This window comes from Sorex araneus, chromosome 11 (genome assembly GCF_027595985.1).
Source record: "Sorex araneus isolate mSorAra2 chromosome 11, mSorAra2.pri, whole genome shotgun sequence".
Taxonomy (NCBI): Eukaryota; Metazoa; Chordata; class Mammalia; order Eulipotyphla; family Soricidae; genus Sorex; species Sorex araneus.
Genome location: NC_073312.1, coordinates 33,953,462 through 33,972,784, shown reverse-complemented (window position 1 = coordinate 33,972,784; position 19,323 = coordinate 33,953,462). Strand labels below are relative to the sequence as shown.

Sequence of the window (19,323 nt, the reverse complement as noted above, 5' to 3'; positions counted from 1 at the left end):
GTTTTGCCAACCTTGTCTTCCATGCATCTTATGGATTCTGGTCTAATGTTGAGATCTTTAATCCACTTTGACCTGACTTTTGTACATGGTGTTAGGTAGAGATCTGAGCCCATATTTTTGCATGTAGCTGTCCAGTTTTGCCAGTACCATTTGTTGAAGAGGCTTTCCTTGCTCCACTTTACATTTCTTGCTCCCTTATCAAAGATTAGATGATCATATGTTTGAGGGTGTGTGTCAGGATATTCAACCCTGTTCCATTGATCTGCGACTGTGCCTTTGTTCCAGTACATGCTGTATTAATGATTACCGCTTTGTAGTAGAGATTGAGGTTGGGGGAAGGTGATTCATCCCATATTCTTTTTTCCAAGGGTTGCTTTAGCTATTCATGGGGGCTTATTATTCCATATGAATATCAGGAATGTTTGGTCCATATCTTTGAAGAATGTCATGGGTATCCTTATAGGGATTGCATTAAATGTGTACAATGCTTTGGGGAGTATTGCCATTTTGACAATGTTAATTCTCCCAATCCATGAGCAGGGGATATCTTTCTATTTTCTCATGTCCTCTTTTGTTTCTTGAAGTAGCGTTTTATAGTTTTCTTAGTACAAGTCCTTTACCTCCTTAGTTAAGCTGATTCCGAGGTACTTGATTTTCTGAGGCACAATTGTGAACAGATTGCTTTTTTCATGTCACTTTCTTCTCTCTCGTTATTTGCTTATAGGAAAGCATGGACTTTTGGGTATTAATTTTACAGCCTGCAACTTTATTATACAAATTTATTGTTTTTAGAAGTTTCTTGGTAGAGGTTTTAGGGTTCTCTAAGTATAGTATCATATCACCTGCAAATAGTGAGAGCTTGATTTCTTCCTTTCCTACCTGAATACGCTTAATATCTTTTTTTTTTTTTTTTTGCCTACTCTCTGTTGCAAGTACTTCCAGTACTATATTGAACGGAAGTGGAGAGAGTGGGCATCCTTGTCTCATCCCTGATCTTGGATGGAAGCTCTTTGTTTTTCTCCATTGAGTATGATGCTTGCTGTAGGCTTGTAGTAGATGGCTTTGACTATGTTGAGATAAGTCCCTTCTATGCCCATTTTGGTGAGAGTTTTCATCATAAACAGGTGCTGGATCTTGTCAAATACTTTCTCTGCATCTATTTATATGATCATATGGTTCTTTTCTTTTGTTGATATGATGGATTATATTGATTGATTTCCAAATGTTGAACCATCCTTGCATCCCCGGGATAAATCCCACTTGGTTGTGGTGTATGATCTTTTTGATGAGTTGTTGAATTCTGTTTGCTAATATTTTGTTGAGAATCTTTGCATTTGTGTTCATTAAGGATATTGGCATGTAGTTTTCTTTTTTTGTGGTATCTTTGTTTGCTTTTGGTATTAGGGAGATATGAGCCTCATAGAAACTGTTTGGGAGGGATTCCGTTTCTTCATTTTCCTGGAAAAGCTTGAGAAGTACTGGCAGCAGGTCCTCTTGAAATGTTTGGAAGAATTTGCTAGTGAATCCATCTGGTCCTGGGCTTTTTTGTTTTGGGGAAGAATTTTGATTACAGTTTCAATTTCCTTGATATTAATAGGACTATTCAGATATTCCAGGCCTTCTTGATTCATCAGCCTTGGGAGATTATAGGAACCCAGGAATTTATTCATTTCTTTTAGTTTCTCTTATTTCGTGGCATACAGATTTTCAAAGTAGTCTCTGATGATCTTTTGAATTTCTTTGGTTTCTCTTGTGATAGCCCCTTTTCATTTCTGATTTGATTTATTAGGGTTCTCTCTCTTTCTTTGTGAGTCTTGCTAGTTGTTTATCAATCTTGTTTATTTTCTCGAAAAAGCAGCTCTTGGTTTCATTGATCTTTCAGATTATCTTTTGGGTTTCCATGTCATTGATTTCTGCTCTAAGTTTTATTATCTCTTTCCTTCTGCCTGGTTTGGACTCCTTTTGTTGATCCTTTTCTAAAATCTTGAGCTGTGAAGTCAAGTTATTTATGTGGGCCCTCTCTTCCTTCCTGAGAAATGCTTGCAGGGCTATAAATTTTCCCCTTAACACAGCTTTAGCTGAGTCCCATAGGTACTGGTAGCTCATGTCTTCATTCTCATTTGTTTCCAGGTACCTTTTGATTTCTTCCTTGGTTTCCTTCCTGACCCACTCATTGTTCAACATTGAGTTGTTTAATTTCCAGGTGTTTGATTTGGTTTTCTGCATCTGTACATGATTAACTTCTATCTTCAGCGCATCATGGTCTGAAAAGATAGCTGATACAATATCTATCTTCCTGATTCTGTTGAGGTATGTTGTGTGGCACAGCACATGGTCTATTCTGGAAAATGTTCCATGTGCACTGGAAAAGAAAATGTATTCTTTTTTGGGGGGATATAAAGTCTTGTATAAATCTATTAGCCCTCTCTCATCTATTTTTTCCTTCAAAGTCAGTATTTCCTTGGTGAGTTTTAATTTTCTTGATCTATCTAGAGGTGATAGGGCAGTATTGAAGTCTCCAACTACTATTGTGTTGCTCGCAATGTCCTTCTTAAGGTCTGTTAGCAATTGTTATAGGTATTTATTTGGTCCCTCATTGGGTGCGTACACGTTTAGGAGTGTTGATTTCTTCCTGCTGTACACATCCCTTGAATAATAAACAATGGCCTTCACTGCCCCTCCTAATCTGTTTCAACCTGGAATCTATGTTGTCTGATAATAGTAAGGCCACCCCAGATTTTTTGAGGGAGTTGTTTGCTTGCAGGATTGTTTTCTATCCTTTGACTTTGAGTCTGTGTTTGCCCTGGCTATTCAGATGTGTTTCTTGCAGGCAGCAGAATGTTGGGTTCTGTCTCTGAATCTTTTTTGCCACTCTGTGTCTCTTAATTGGTGAATTTAGACCATTGACATTGAGAGAGATTATTGTTATGGGGTTTTGTGCCATCTTTCTGTAAGGGATTTTTGTACTTATAGGGGGTTTTCTTGTCTTACAGTAGCCCCTTTAGTCCTTCTTCTAGGTGTGGTTTTGAGTCTATGAAGTTCCTGAGCTGTTGTTTATCCACAAAATAGTGTATCGTTCCTTCGAGTTTGAATGAGAGTTTAGCTGGATAAAGTGTTCTTGGTGAAGCATTCATTTCATTGTGTTTTTTCACTATATCCCACCACTGTCTTTGGGCTTGGAGGGTTTCCTCTCATAGGTCTGCTGTGAATCTAAGGGGTGCTCCTTTGTGTGTGATTTTCTTTTTTGACCTCGCTGCTTGCAGTATTGTGTCTCTATCCATGATTCTAACTATGATATGTCTTGGAGTTTTTTTGTTAGGGTCTCTTATAGCTGGCACTTTTCAGGCTCCTTGAAACGGAATGCTTGCATTCTCCAGCTCTGGGAACTTCTCAGCAATGATTTCTTTGACTGTGGCTTTTTCATTGTGGTTGCTTCTCTGTCCTTCTGGTGCTCTGATGATTCTAATGTTGTTCCTCTTGAAATCATCCCCTAGGACTCTGATTCACCCTAGAGCTATTTTGAGATCTCTCCCCATTGTTTGTTGTTGCCAGTAGGCTTCCTGCAGCTCATCTTCAAGCTCACTGATTCTGTCTTCCACTGTAGCCATTCTATTGTTGAGGGCACCTACTGAGTTTTTTATTTCTCTACCGAGTCCTTTATTCATGACATTGCTTTTTGTAGCTTTTTTATTTCTGCTCTCATTTCTTCCTGTATTTTCTCGGCTGTTTGTTCCATTGTTTCTTTCAGGTCCTCCTTTAATTTAGTGGATACCTGTTCCATCTTTACATTGAGTTCATTGAACATCTTCAGCATTTCATCTCTGAATTCTTTACTGGAGAGCTCAGGTTTGTGGGAAACGCCTATTGAGGCTTCTGGACTCCTTTCATCGTCCTCTCCTTGTGGTGGGGATTTGCGCTGTTTCTTCGTTGTGGTGGTGGTATGGAGGAGTGACCTTCAAGTTCACTATGCCTATTCCCCCTTGTTGCGAAAAAGGATTCTGGATGGGCTTGGTCAATGTTGGCCACCTTTTTATTTTCCCCTTCTAGAACATGTCCTTCCTCTCAGATGCTCCTCTGATCCTTATGTGAGGCCTCAAGTGATGCTTTTGGAGAATATGCTCTTTTACATTGGGCTTGTACAGCTGCTTGTATTCTTGGTATTTTGGTGAAATTGGAATAGACTAGCGGCCTATTGGCCTACTGGTTTTGGGATAGCTAGGATGTTACTCATGGACATAGGTAATGAAGACTGAGATGTAACAACAGACTGCTAGGTTTGAGGAAAATAACCACAGCCACTGGCCCACAAAGAGGCCATTTCCACTTCAGTGGAACCCACGCCCCCTGAAAAATAGGCCACGCTCCCTGCAGCACTGTAGCTGGGTCTGAGACACTGGCTGTGATGCAGGAAGGGCGGGTTGGGGACATCACACATCTGGGCCGGAAGAGAAAACAGCTGCGGTGTGGGGAATGGCGTGCTGCGGGCCATGAGGGCAGCAGTCCCTTATCTTAAAAAATTTTAAAGTGACTCCTAGGGAAATAAAGAAGTTATTTGTTTTAGGAGTTTGTGTGTGTGTGTGTGTGTGTGTGTGTGTGTGTGTGTGTGTGTGTGTGTGTGGTGTGCTTTTGGTTTGGTTTTCATTATTCTGTTCATTTGCGTTTAGGGTGATGAGGAAACATTTGAAAATTATTACCGAAAACAAAGAAAGAAACAAGCAAGATTGGTACTGCAACCCCAATCAAGTATGGTAAGTACCAAGTACCTGAAAATTTTTAATTGGTACATTGTTAGTTTTTACTCTCTTGGCCTCAGAAATTTCCTTAACATAAATCTGTATTCATTCAACTATAACTGCTTATTGAATACCTATTATTTCTAATAACTGGCGTAGATACTACTGATTGAGCAGTGAACAGAACAGAAATCTCTTTTCTCATGAATTTTTGTTCTATTAGGGAAGATGACAGCAAACAAATAAGATACTGACTAGATAAAAATGATAAGAAGGTTACTTAGAGGTCAAAAAGATAGTATAGCAAGTAAGGCTTTTGCTCCATCCCTGGCACCATATGTTCGTCCAAGTCCATCAAGAGTGATCCCTAAGTGTAGAGTCAGGAGTAAACCCTGAGCACAGCTGGATGTGACCCAGAACCAAAGCCAAATAAAAAGTAAGTTGCTTTAAAAATTGTCATGGATTATAAGATATAGTACAGAGATTAAGGTACTTGCTTTAAATGTGACTGAACTGCTGGGTGTGGCTCCAACCCCTGCCCTTCACCCCCTCCCTTCAATATAAAATGTCAGGGAATGATAGTTTCTGATATTCTGATGGACTGTGGATCTTAATTATTTCACTGTGAACACAACTAAGGGTGCTGATTAAAAAGTTTTTAAACCTTAAATTCTTAGGGTGAAGAGATAATATTATGTTTTCCTTAAATGTGCTTGACCCTACATCCACATTTCAATCCCCACAGTTCAATCTCCAACACCACATGGTCCCCTGAGAACCACTGGGTGTGGCCCAAACACCCATCTCCTCCCCGCCACCCCCATCCCCCAATATCTTAAACTCTTTTGTTACACATATACAAAAATCTTTTGACATTGAGAATCTAGTAGAACTATGTAGTCAGGACACAAACTAAGATGGAATGTTTTATATTAGCTGTAATAGTAATATGAGTAGGCATGTTTGCAAAACCTCATAGAAACTATATGAAAAATAGTAAATTTTATTATATGTAATGTACAGATGCTTTAATACACCAGACTATAAAACAAACAGAACAGGAAAACCTAAATGAAAGCAGAACTTAGCAAGGTTTAATGATGCACCAATGTGATTATCCCAGGAATGAATATCTGCTGAATGGGAAAGTGTGAGATTAAAGGGACAGGAGAGCTAAGTACACCAAAGTGGGTGGCAAGAAGTTGTCTCCCTGGGGTGATGGTTTGGGGGGCCAGAGGGAGGGGAGAGAATACCTAAGAAAGTGGGTAGTAAGAAATTGTATCCCTAGGATAAGGGTTGGGAGAGAAGGCTGGAAGGATGGGGGAGAGAGAGAAAAAGAGAGAAAGATAGAGTGAGAGAGAGAACATGGGTTAGAGGAGAGAGAGAGAGAATGTTTAAGAATAGATTGTAGAGAATAAGCCTGAAAGTTGGGGAGACTAGGTTGTAGAATGATCAAGCAGCCCAAGTGAGAATTGATGGTGACTTGAACTTCCTATGAGAAGATCTATGTACTGAAGTCATATCTAATGTTATTTTTTGTCCCCTTTCAATATAAATTTTATGAGGGATAAGGAATTTTTTATATTTCTGGTGCCTAAAAATATACAGTTTATTTGTACATGAATATGTGTTAACAAATATAGTGAGTTTAAATTTACTTTTATGTTATTTGTATTCAATTGGCTTAAAATGATTTTTATTTTTCCTTTAAAGTATGAAACAGTTGATGGCTATAGAAGATATTTCACTCAAATTGTAGGGTATGTATCTAATATGGAAATCCTTGTGGTTTATGTTATGTTGGATATTAGAACATATTTTCTATTTGGGTTTAAATTTTTCAACACATTATGTTGATAATTACTCTATTTTAGGTTTTTTGTGGTGGAAGATCACATTTTACACGTAACCAAAGGGTTAGTAACCAGAGCATATACTGATGAACTTTGGAATATGGCGCTCTCTAAGATAATTGCTGTCCTTAGAGCTCATTCAGTAAGTCATATAATTTATGTTACTAACATTTTAATTCTGTTACCTCAAGGATTTCTGAAATGCATAAGTCACAAGAAAACTGTATCATTCTTCATTTTTTCCTTTGGTAATCCCTCAGATTTGGATGTAGTAATGTCAGGTTTTTGTTTGCATGGTGATAATGGTTGTGATTTTGCAAATGATCAGGATTTTTCAAGATGCTCATTTTCCTGCATTATAAGAAATGAAACATTAACCAGATCTTATTAAATTCCACTGAGCTCTTCAATAGATCACTGAAAAGCACAATAACAAGTTCATAATGATCATCCCCAAGTCTTTGTTTACAAAATAAACTTGACTGTTAAAATTCAAGAGAACGTATTCTTTAATGTTTATCATTTTATTGCATTGATACAGTTAAACTGATTTCTTTAAAAAACATTCAGTTAGGGGCTGGAGCAATAGCACAGCGGGTAGGGCATTTGCCTTGCACGCGGTCAACCCGGGTTCAATTCCCAGCATCCCATATGGTCCCCTGAGCACCGCCAGGAGTGATTCCTGAGTGCACAGCCAGGAGTAACCCCTGTGCATCGCCAGGTGTGACCCAAAAAGCAAAACAAACAAACAAACAAACAAACAAAAACATTCAGTTATCAGAATTTGAACTCATTTAAAATATTGATCCTCTATATAACGAGAGTTTTGGGGGGGTTAGTCTTTTTATTTTTGGGCTATACCCCATGGTGCCAGGGTTCCTTTGGGTCAACTCTATCTCTACTTGGGAATCTCTTCCACGTGGTGTTCTGAGCCCCATGCAGTGCTGGAATTGAGCTTGAGTTTCCCTATGCAAAGTATGTGCTTCAGCCCATAGAATTGCATCTTTGGACCCTAATAAGAGTTATGTTTTTTTATATAATGAAACTAAAATTATCAGATTGGAGAGGTGGTGTAGTGAATAGGACCTTATGTGCAGCCAATCAGGTCTGATACCTGGAACTGCTACTGGTCCCTGGATACTACCGGGCTTGTTCTTGAGCACAGAACCAGAAATAGCTCTGAGCACTGCTACATGTGGCCCAAACTGCACTCAAAAAAAAAAAAAATTAAAAAGACCAAGTGTTTTTGTAATATGTTTTTTGGGAAATAATTAAATATACCATGTTATAAAGACAATTGAAATTAACTGTTCAATATAGTTTTCCTTAAGACAATTTTGGTACTGGGGCCAGAGTAGAGTGTTTGCCTTGCACGTGGCCAACCCGGGTTTGATCCCTGGCATCCCATATGGTCCCCTGAGCAATTCCAGGAATAATTCCTCAGTGCAGAGGCAGGAGTAGCCCCTGAGCATTGCTGGATGTGACCCAAAAAGTAAGGGGAAAAAAGGACAATTGAAAAAAATTTTTTATTAGTGAATCACCATGGGGTATGGTTTTGGTATTTATCTTAATATGACGTACTTAAAATTTTGTAATCAGTTATTTATAATTTTATATTAAAGAATATAAAACTATTCAAGAATAGTTTTTGAGGGGCTGGAGCGATAGTACAAGCAGGTAGTGCATTTGCCTTGCACGTGGCCGACCCAGGTTCGATTTCCAGCATCCCATATGGTCCCCTGAGCACTGCCAGGAGTAATTCCTAAGTGCAGAGCCAGGAGTAACCCTTGAGCATTGCCAGGTGTGACCCAAAAAGCAAAAAAAAAAAAAAAAAGTATTAAGGTGTTATTAGCTTATAAGATATTTAGGTTTTATAATACCAGAGAGATAGTACAGCAGATAAGGTGCTTAACATGAACATACTCCCCTGAGTTTGATCCCCAGTACTGCATAGGGTCCCAGAGCACCACTATGAGTGACCCCTGAGCCAGGAGTAAGCCCTGAGCATTGCTGGGTATTGCCCAAACACTGCCCCCTCCACTCAAATTTTAAAAAATAGAGAGATTTGAATTATAAATATATCACATTCTTATTTATCAGAAACATAAATTCTTGTTTAGCTGTCTAGTGACTGAAAACTTTGTCTAATATTTATTAATTTGTTTTATAGTTTATATTCAGATTGTGTTTTCTATAATTTCAGTGGTAACAAATATTAAGTCATAATATATTAAGTTCAGATTCATATTCAGAATCTTATCAAATGCTCTTATAAGGATATAGTGACATTCACAATCACATTGAAATTAATTTTTTTCCTTTGACGGATCATTAAAAAAGTATTTGAATTGTCAGTTATATACCTTCTATAAGAGAATAATTAATTGAAAGTAAAATTGTATGGTCTATATATGTCATGTTTTACGTTTTTAAATAACTAGTTCCTTAAAATCTAAAAACTTAGAAATATTAGCCTCACTATTTTGACCAACATTTCACTTAATTGAGAAAGACCAATTGTAGGTCTAATTAGCCGAGATTTAAAGTTCATCATAAGTCTGGAAAATTACAAGAAAACTTTACAGATATTATTTCTTATTTTTTAATTAAGTAACTTTGGATTTTTTATTTGTTTGTGTTTCACTCTTCATATCCATCCATCCCCTACTCTCCCAGTCTTACTGCACTGATCCTGATCTGGTTCTGGAACTGAAGAATCTCATTGTCATATTTGCAGATACTTTGCAGGTGGGTGATAATCTATTTGAACACTAGGTGATATACAAAATATAGACCACATTAATGTATTTTATTGTGGATGAATGGTAATCAGTAAGTAGTACTAGATTTTTACTTTATGTGCCAGTATTCCCATTCTCCAGGAATTTTTAAGCCACACCTTCTTTTTTCCTTTTTCTCAAAAAATAATTAAAAAATTATAACACTATGCTTTACCGAGTTGTAAACCATAATACTGTTGTTTCAGGAATTAAATGTTTTAGCATCAATCCCACCACCAGTGTGACCTTCTTTCCACCAGTATCTTCAGTTTCACACACTCCACTGTAGTCTGCCCTTTTGCAGCACAGATTTACTTCATATTTTTCATTACAATACAAAGGCAAATGAAGTTTTCAAAACTTCAGTAAGGGTCAATTTATGATAATTATTCTATCTTACAATGATGTTACTAAAGTCTGTCTGAGCATCTGACTGTACTAGATTCCCTATTCCTGAACTAGGTGATACATAAAATGATGGACATAAGAATTAGGGACCAGGCGGAGCGCCAGTACCTGGTAGGGTGCTTGCTTTGCATGCAGCCAACCCGGGTTTGACCCGTGGCATCTGATAGTGCCTTTGAGCACACAAGCAGTGATTCCTAAATGCGGAGCCAGGAGTAATCCCTTAGCACTGAGTATTTCTGGGTATAGCTGAAAATGTTTTTTAAAAGAGGAGCTGGACCCTTTTGGAAAACAATATGGACACTTATCTGAAAAATGGAGTCAAGCTTCCACATGACCCAACATTTCCACTTCTTGGTATCTACTCCAAAGGCCCAAGAACTATTCAGGAAAGACATCGTACCCCTCTGTTCATTCCAAAAGTACTTACAATAGCCAAAATATGGAAGCAGCCCAAGTGTCCAAGAACAGATGATTGAATAAAGAAACTATGGTACATCTTTTACTTTTACTTTTATTGCACTGAAGCACTGTTGTCCTGTTGTTCACCGATTTGCTCAAGTGGGCACCAGTAATGTCTCCATTGTGAGACTTGTTGTTACTGTTTTTGGCATATCGAATACGCCACGGGTCGCTTGCCTGGCTCTGCTGTGTGGGTGGCATACTCTCGGTAGCTTGCCGGGCTCTCTGAGAGGGATGGAGGAATCGAACCTGGGTCAGCCACGTGCAAGGCAAACGCCCTACCTGCCGTGCTGTTGCTCCAGTTCATGGTATATCTACACAATGGAATACTACTTAGCTTTGTGAAAAGGTGAAATCAGGTAATTTTCTGCTATGTGGATGGAGCTGGAGAATATCATGCTGAGTGAAGTTAGAAGGAGGACAGACACAGAATGATCTCTCTCATAAGCAGGACATAAAAAAACAAAGCAGGGCTACAACAAATACCCAAAGACAATAGAAACTGAGAATTGGTCTTTAGTGTGAAGCTTACCACAGAGGTGAGAAGTGGGAGTAGAATGGAGTGGGGTGTGGACATTGGAGTAGTGGAGCAGGGAAATGGACAGTGGTGAAGGGTACGGTTCTGGATTGTGTTATGCATGAAATACTATCATTAACTGTATTTTAAACCCAGTACCTAAAATAAATTTTTAAACATCATGATAAATGAATAAAAGAAAGGGAGCTGGAGAAATAGCACAGCAGGTAGGCTGCTTGCCTTGTCAGTTTGATTCCTGGTATTCCAGATGGTCACCAGGACTGATCCTTGAGCACAGAGCAAGAATACCTCCGGATATGGCCCAAAAACTTAGAAAAAGAAGTAGAGTCAGAGTTTTAAATTAAATTGTTTCTTTCCAGAGTTGTGAGGACAGTATACAAGTGTTTAGAGGACTAGGGTTGCTCCCAGACAGTGCTTTAGGGATGCTCAAGGGTCACCACAGTCACTTGAAGGTGTGCTCAAAGTGCCACCAGTGTCATTCTGGCTCTGCTGGAGGAGAGCCGTGTGCTGCTGGCATGTACTCCACCACTGGAGCCATTCCCAGGTCTGGAGACTGCGTAGTTTTACATGTGGAAATAGTGTTACACGGTCAGCTTCAGTAATGGAGTCCGCTAGATGTGAGTCAGACTTGGCTTATCTGTGAGGGGAGGGGCCATAGGCAGAGGCCATTGCAAAAGGGATCTATTGTTTCCTTTTGTTGTTCTTGGTTGAAAGATGGTTAGCAATTTAACCAAGACAGAAGACCAGTGAAAGCTAGAGTCAGTGGTTGAGTAGTTAATCTAATCTACACTTCCTACCAGAGGGCTGGGATCAAGATCAAAGATGAAATGCTGTGGAAGAAACAGCTCTGAGAGGAAAATATTTGGTCCTGCTATGAATAAGATTTCAGTGAGTTTGGAGTTGGAAAGGAACTGTTTGGGGTGTGAATGTTTGATGGTAAGCTGTTAATTTCCCCTAAATGACAAAGTCTATCTTAAATTGAAGGAAGTTTATGTATCTCAGTTGGAATCTATTCCTTTTCCATGTACTGTTCTATTTAAGGGACCATTTTTTCACACACAGCTATTTAGATAACTAGTCAAACGTTCCCTTCCTTTTTGACATATAATGCCTTTTTAAGGCTAACAGTGTAATCCTAAATTCTAAATTAAAGATAAGAAGAATGGAAAAATTATTTCAGCCCAATAAAAATCTTATGTTAATGTAGAAGGGCAACAGGACCTTTTTTATTTTTATTTTTGCTTGTTTGGGGTTTTTATTTTGGTTACACCCAGCATTATACCTGGCTCTGCACTCAGGAATTAGTCCTGATGGTGCTTGGGGACCATATTGGATGCCAGGGATCAAACTTGGGTCAGCTGCATGCAAGACAAGCATCCTACTTGCTATTGCCTGGTATTTGTTTTTAATACCATCACTGTGACTAAGTAATCACTTCCAAATGATTCCCTGTTCCTGGAATTTTGAAAAATGATTATATTTACTTGTCTACTTCTATTTTTGTGTTTTAGGGTTATGGCTTTCCAGTAAACCGACTTTTTGACCTTTTATTTGAAATAAGAGATCAATATAATGAAACTTTACTTAAGAAATGGGCCGGAGTTTTCAGGTCAGTTTAAATTGTGGTACCCTAATGTAATGAAAAATTTTGTAAAATGGTAAAATAATCAGTTTTTCTTGCTTAATAAAAAATACTTAACATTTTTTAATTTGAGAAAATGTACACATAACATTATCATTTTAGCCTTTTAAAAATGTACCAGTTCAGTGGCATTAAGTAGATTCACATTGTTGCAATTGACAATATTTGCTTTTCCCGACTTATCATTCCAGTCTGAAAAAACAACTCCCCATTCATTTCTTACCCATTAGTATTCACTGTTACACTTTGTCTACTAATTGAGCACTCTAGAAACATCATCTAAGTGGGAATATATAATAGTTTTTTGTGTGTGTCAGTATTATTTCATTCAGCATACTGTCTTTAGAGTTTTACTGTGCTATAGCATGTACCAGAATTTCTTTATTTAAGGCTTATCCACTGTTGTGTTTGCCAAAATTTATTTCCCATTCATTTCCCCCTCCCCCCGAGTATCTGGAAACATTTGGGTTGTTTTCATATAAATAATGCTGCTCTGAACATTGGTCTATAAATATCTGTCTGAGTTGTTGTTTGCAGTTTTTTGGGGGGTACTATACCCAGAAGTGTAATTGCTGGATATTTAGTAAATATTTCGTAAATATCTATTTACCTTTTGATGAATTGTCACTCTTTTTCATAATGACTGTGTTATCTCTAATTAATCTTTAATTGTACTACTTTTATTTTTATTTTGATGGTTGATTTTTTCTTACTATTTTTAGCAAATAGATACTTAAAAATTCTAAATTAAAGACACGTGTTCAAAGATATATAGTATTAGAAGCAAATTTGCAACTTACATTTTTTGGAAGAATGAATGTTATTTATATAATAATGTTACCAGATTAAAAATTCTAAAGTAACTAGAAAAATTAGTTTTGCTTTAACAACTTGCCAGTAGAGCTTGGACTAAAGTATTTTAATATCTGTATTTTGATACTACATTGAAAAGAGAATTGTGTTCCTTCCTTTTTATTTTATTTTGATTTTGGGTCCATTCCCAGCAATGCTCAGGAGTTACTCCTGGCTCTGCACAAAGGAATTACTCCTGGCAGTGCTCAGCGGACCATATGGGATGCCAGGAACTGAACCTGGGTTGGCACTTGCAAGGCAAACTTCCTACCTGCTGTACCCTCTAGCCCCAGTTTCTTCCGTTTTAAATTCTAAAAACTTTTCTCTCTCCCTCCTTCCCTGATTATCTTTTTTTTTTTGGTGAAAAAAAGTCTGTCTTAAGATCTTATATCTAGGTCACCCAAAATATAATAGAGAAAAATATCAATAATGTTTGATGAGAATAAACCAGAACTTATACTAAATAATCTAACGTCAACTTGGAATATAACCTCATCAGTTTTTAAAACTAGGAACAACTTGGGAGGAGCATATGTGATGCTAGGGATCAAACCCAGGTCAGCCTAGGGCAAGGCAAATATACCTTGCCCACTGCACTATCTCTCTCAGCCCCCAGTGATCTTGTTATTATCTTCATAAAGTAGGAAGTTTTCATCAGCCCAGAACTGGAACATAAGTAAGTACTTAATAAATATTATGATTCGACAGAAAACATTTTTCGGTTGGACTAGATTAGGCTATAGTAACAAGAATGTTAGTTGTTGAATACACATAGTGAGTAATGGTCTGAGACACAGTCTGTTTGTATCTGTAGTTTTTCCTTCCCAGCACGTGTCTCCATGGGAAGGACGGTTGCACAGCTAGTTCATAAGACAAGATTATTAAGAGACTAAGCCTATAGAAGACATGTTTTTATCTTCAAGGAGCTTTTGATTCAGTTGGAAAGAAAGAAGACCCTAAACCTGCAACTTGAGAATTAACCCAAGAACTATAAATGGGGCGCCAAAGCGATAGTACAGTGGGGAGGGTGTTTGTCTTGCATGTGACCAACCCGGGTTCAATACCTAGCACCTCATTGGGACTCCTGAGCATGCCAAGAGTAATTCTGAGCACAGAGCCAGGAATAACCCCAGAGCACCACTGGGTGTCCCAAAATCAAAATAAATAAATAAATAAATAAATAGATAAATAAATAAAAGAATTAAATTGGAATGGTCATTTCATAGCTTTGTTTTTGATTGTAGATTTTTCATATTTTATCATCTTCAGATTGTTCTAGGCTACAATACTAAAGCCAAAGTGCTAAGACAATGTAAAACAGGCAAGTGGAGGCCTGGAGAGAGAGTACAGCATGTTGACCATTTGCCTTGCATGCCTTGGATCTGGGTTTGATCTGAGACATTACATATGGTCCCCTGAGCATCACCTGGCATGATCCTTGAGCACAGAGCTGGGAGTAAACCATAAGTACAGTGTGACTCAAAAACAAACAAAAACTAACCCAAACCAAACAACAATAAAACCAAACAAAACCCCAAAAAATTAATAAATAAAACAAGCAAATGGAAAGAAAAAATAGCACATGAGTTTTGAAGAATGAAGGTTGTTTGGTGTTGAATTTTAGAATTCTGCACTTTAAATCTGTATTTTTCTATTTGGATCTTTCATTGACTTTTGTATCTTTAATGACTTTTGTATTGTTAATGACTTTTGTGTCTTTAATTGACTTTTGTATCTTTAATGACTTTTGTACTCTTAATGACTTTTGTGTCTTTAATTGACTTTTGTATCTTTAAAGATCTATTTGGATCTTTATTGTTTTTGTAACAATTGTAGTGTTTTGTTTTAGATATGATCCTATGTCACTTTGTTGATGTAATTTCTAATATTAAATTTTCAAATCTTCTATACATAACAGGGACATTTTTGAAGAAGATAATTATAGCCCTATTCCTGTTGTTAATGAAGAAGAATATAAAATAGTCATCAGTAAATTTCCCTTTCAGGATCCAGATCTTGAAAAGGTATAATTCAATAATTTTAATTCAATAATCTTTAAAAAAATAACTTCATAATATTAATTGCTGCAGACAGTATATTACCTAACATATGTGAGAGGCTTATTTATTTTTTAATTTTAACTTATTTATTGAATCACAGTGAGATTCACAGTTACAAAGTTGTTCATGATTGGATTTCAGTCAAATAATGTTCCAACACCTGTGCCTTCACCAGTGTACTTTTCCCATCACTAGTGTCTCCAGCTCCCCCTCGCTCCCCTGCCTGGAGAGGCTTCTTTTGATGTGGCCTTTTTTTGCTATTTGAGAAAATGAATGATGTTTTGTAAATGTAAAGCTCATGTTGATATTATTACTATGGTGAAATGAAGAGGGATTTAATGTGATGTGATATTTTCAGTGTGAAGTATGAGAAAGGAGTACAATTGAACCTATGTGAAAAATCTGTTATTTCACAGTATTACCAATTTAGCGGGAACTCTGGCTAAAATAATATTCATATTCTTTTATTAATATAATTAAAACTAATTCTCATATCTTAAATACCTCTCAGTATTGGTTAAGTATTATAACAACTTAAAATGAAAGTGAGCTAGGAGGTATAATATCATCAGGTCTTTTTAAAAATTTATTTGGTAAAGTAACATTATTTTATTCAGACATATTTTGGTGTCCTTTAAATATTAAAAATAAGTATACCTTGTAGAAACATAACTGTTACATAGATCTATAGCAGTTAACCTTCTGACACAGGTACTGTTTACTCAAGTAAATAAGTTTAGTTTTTACATTTTCAGGTGGGTAGAACATCTTTTTCTAAATTTTCAAAAACAGTATCATTTTTTTTTACAGCAACCTTTCCCAAAGAAATTCCCCATGTCTCAGTCAGTGCCTCATATTTATAGTCAAGTTAAAGAGTTCATTTATGCCAGCCTTAAGTTTTCAGAGTCATTACATCGGAGGTAAGTTTACTAATAAGAAATGCATCTTTGTTGTATCTATATTACTGATTTATTTTTGTTTCATGACTCCTTAATAGATTGTGATCTCACTAGAAAGTCTGTTACATATTTTTAATGACACCTTAGGGCTATGTATCTGTAATTCTGATGGTATACTTTTACTATGTAAATTTGTCATCAGTTAAAGTCACTGTCACTGTCACTGTCACTGTCATCCCGTTGCTCATCAATTTGCTCGAGTGGGCACTAGTAACATCTCCATTGTGAGACTTGTTACTGTTTTTGGCATATCCAATACGCCACAGGTAGCTTGCCAGGCTCTGCCGTGCAGGCAAGATACTCTCGGTAGCTTGCCGGGCTCTCTGGAGGGGTGGAGGAATTGAACCCAGGTCGGCTGCATGCAAGGCCAACACCCTACCCGCTGTGCTATTGCTCCTGTGTCCTCAACATCTAGATTTAACAATAAACATTTTGTCATTCTTTTTTTTTTTTTTGGTTAAAGTATTTTAATCTCTCTTGGAGAACCTGGCAAGCTATGGAGAGCTTCCTGCCTGCACTGGAGACCTGCCAAGCTCCCTGTGGTGTATTCATATGCCAAATACAGTAACAATGATGGGTCTCATTCTCCTGACCCTGAAAGAGCCTCTAATGTAGCACCGTTGGGAAGGATGAGTAAAGAGAGGCTGCTAAAATCTCAGGGCTAGGATGAATAGAGACGTTACTGGGCCCGCTTGAGCAAATCAACAATCAACGGGATGATAGTGATAGTGATAGTGAAAGTATTTTAAAGCAAATCCCAGAAGTAACGGCATAAATACTTCACTATGTGTTCCTAAAAACAATAAGAACATTTTCTTATCGAGCCCCTGGTTTCATCCTCAGCACTGCAAGATCCCCCAAGCACAATGGGAATGTCTCCTAAGCAGTACAGCCCCAGAACAAAAACAAAAGAGTTTTGTCAAAATGATTTCCACACCAAGTTTTATTGTAATGCTTAACTGTATATATGTAAATCATGACATAAATGAACATTCTGTGTTGAAGATGCCCCTTTTGTGAAATGAAATTGAATTGAAGTTTGTGATTTAATGTGGGGAACATACTTTAACAATAAAAGGAATAAGGCAAAGCACATTATTTTAGTAGATTAAAATAAATTATTTAGTAAGATAACTATACCCTTGTGAAAATTTTCATAACATCAAACTTTGTGTTTTAGCTCAACAGAAATAGACGATATGCTCAGAAAATCAACAAATCTGCTGCTGACCAGAACTTTGAACAGCTGTTTACTGAACCTTATTAGAAAACCTCATATAGGTTTGACAGAGGTAGGTCAGAAAGACGCTTACAGCTAAGTGTTTTGTTGCATTAAATATATTATTTTAATATTTTATTTTGTAAAAGTATTATAAAAGTTGTTAGGCATGAGGGATAGTGTAGTGGGTAAGGTGCTTGCTTTTGCACATGGCAAATCTGGGTTTGATACCTGGTGTTCCAAGTGGTCCCCTGAGCCCCACCAGGAGAGTTCCTTGAGTAGAGAGCAAGGAGTAAGCATTGAGAACCTCCAGATTTGGCCCCAAAATTGAAGATAACCAAAACAAAAGAAAACAAAAATTAAGTTCTTCCTGTACATCATCCTTTAAAGCTATGTATTTATTTTAATTTTATTAACAAAAATTATTTTAAAATACAAGTATTGGGCTGGAGAGTAGTACAGTGAATAAAGCACTAACCTTGCATGTGGCCAGGTTTGATCACTGACATTGCATGTGGTCCACCAGAGGTGACCCTCGTGTATAGAACCAGGAGTAAAGCCTGGGCACAGCTTGTTGTGACCAAAAAAAAAAAGTTAAAATATAATAAAAGTATCAATGTAAATCCAAGCAGGTGAGGGGAAGGGGTTTACATGGGTAATAATAAGTAACTGAAGATGTTAGAACATATACGCAGACTTAAGATCGCTAGATTTTACATAAGAAATGAAAATACTTCTTTAAAAACTTGGTCAGTGTATTGTTTGAAAATGTATTTTGAAAAGTTGTTTTAAATTAATTATCAGTTAGACTCTTGGTTCTTTTTTTTTAATGATAGCATTCATAAGCAGTATTTGCAACAGGCTTTTGAAATCAGATAGGCAGTGTATCCTATAATGCTATAATTAGGCAGAAATGGTAGCATTGCTGGAAGTGATAATCCTATTTTAAAAAACAAATGGCTTTGTGTATATGTAACCTACATTTTACTGGATCTATTTTGTATTTTTTAGCTAGTGCAAATCATCATAAACACCACACACCTGGAACAAGCTTGTAAATACCTTGAGGACTTTATAACTAATATTACAAATATTTCTCAGGAAACTGTTCATACCACAAGACTTTATGGACTTTCTACTTTCAAGGTAGGTGAAAATCTGACCAAATTTTTAATTTCAATTCACTAAAGCACTTTTTAAAAAATAAAAAGTAGCTTCACTATTTGCCAATTCCATTATATTCTTATCAATGGAGAATTGTAAATAAATAGTCATCAATAGTGATTAGATAAGTGTCAGCTCCTTTTTGCATTATAGTTTTTTTTTTTTTATTACAAATGGAAAAACGGGACTGGAGAGATGGCTAAATGGGCTGAGTTCATGCTTTGCAAATGCAGTAGACCCAAGTTCAATCTCCATGACCTTCAGAGCACTGCCAGGATTGACTCCCAAGAGCTGATCCTGGGAGTAGGCCCTGAGCACCACCAGGTGTGGCCTAAGGACTAAATAAATAGGGCTGGAGTGATAGTACAGCAGGTAGGCTGTTTGTAATGCATGCAGCTGACTGGAGTTTAACCCCCTGCCTCCCATATGGTTCAACCAAGCACTGCCAGGAATGATTCCTGAGTGTAGAGTCAGGAATAATCCTGAGTATTGCCAGCTATGACCCAAAACACCATAAAAAAAAAAAACAACCCACAAAACAAACAAAAAAACAACCCGAATAAACAAAATTTAAAAATGGAAAAATATTTTTTTATTTTTATGACTATATAATATAGCTATATAATATCACATAGCTATATATTGCACCATGCAGT

General features: G+C 37.0%; 1 protein-coding gene across 3 annotated transcripts in view; it reads left to right on the top strand.

The window, feature by feature from the left end:
* EXOC6 (exocyst complex component 6) overlaps window positions 1-19,323 on the top strand; it is a 168,754-nt gene that overhangs the window by 64,948 nt on the left and 84,483 nt on the right. For all 3 annotated transcript variants that reach the window (XM_004607362.2, XM_055119231.1, XM_055119232.1), the window contains 9 exons: window positions 4,665-4,748; window positions 6,447-6,493; window positions 6,608-6,728; window positions 9,263-9,334; window positions 12,283-12,380; window positions 15,184-15,289; window positions 16,136-16,245; window positions 17,465-17,576; window positions 18,515-18,649. In XM_004607362.2, the coding sequence (XP_004607419.1) occupies window positions 4,665-4,748; window positions 6,447-6,493; window positions 6,608-6,728; window positions 9,263-9,334; window positions 12,283-12,380; window positions 15,184-15,289; window positions 16,136-16,245; window positions 17,465-17,576; window positions 18,515-18,649 (885 nt within the window). The remainder of the gene's footprint in view (window positions 1-4,664; window positions 4,749-6,446; window positions 6,494-6,607; window positions 6,729-9,262; window positions 9,335-12,282; window positions 12,381-15,183; window positions 15,290-16,135; window positions 16,246-17,464; window positions 17,577-18,514; window positions 18,650-19,323) is intronic.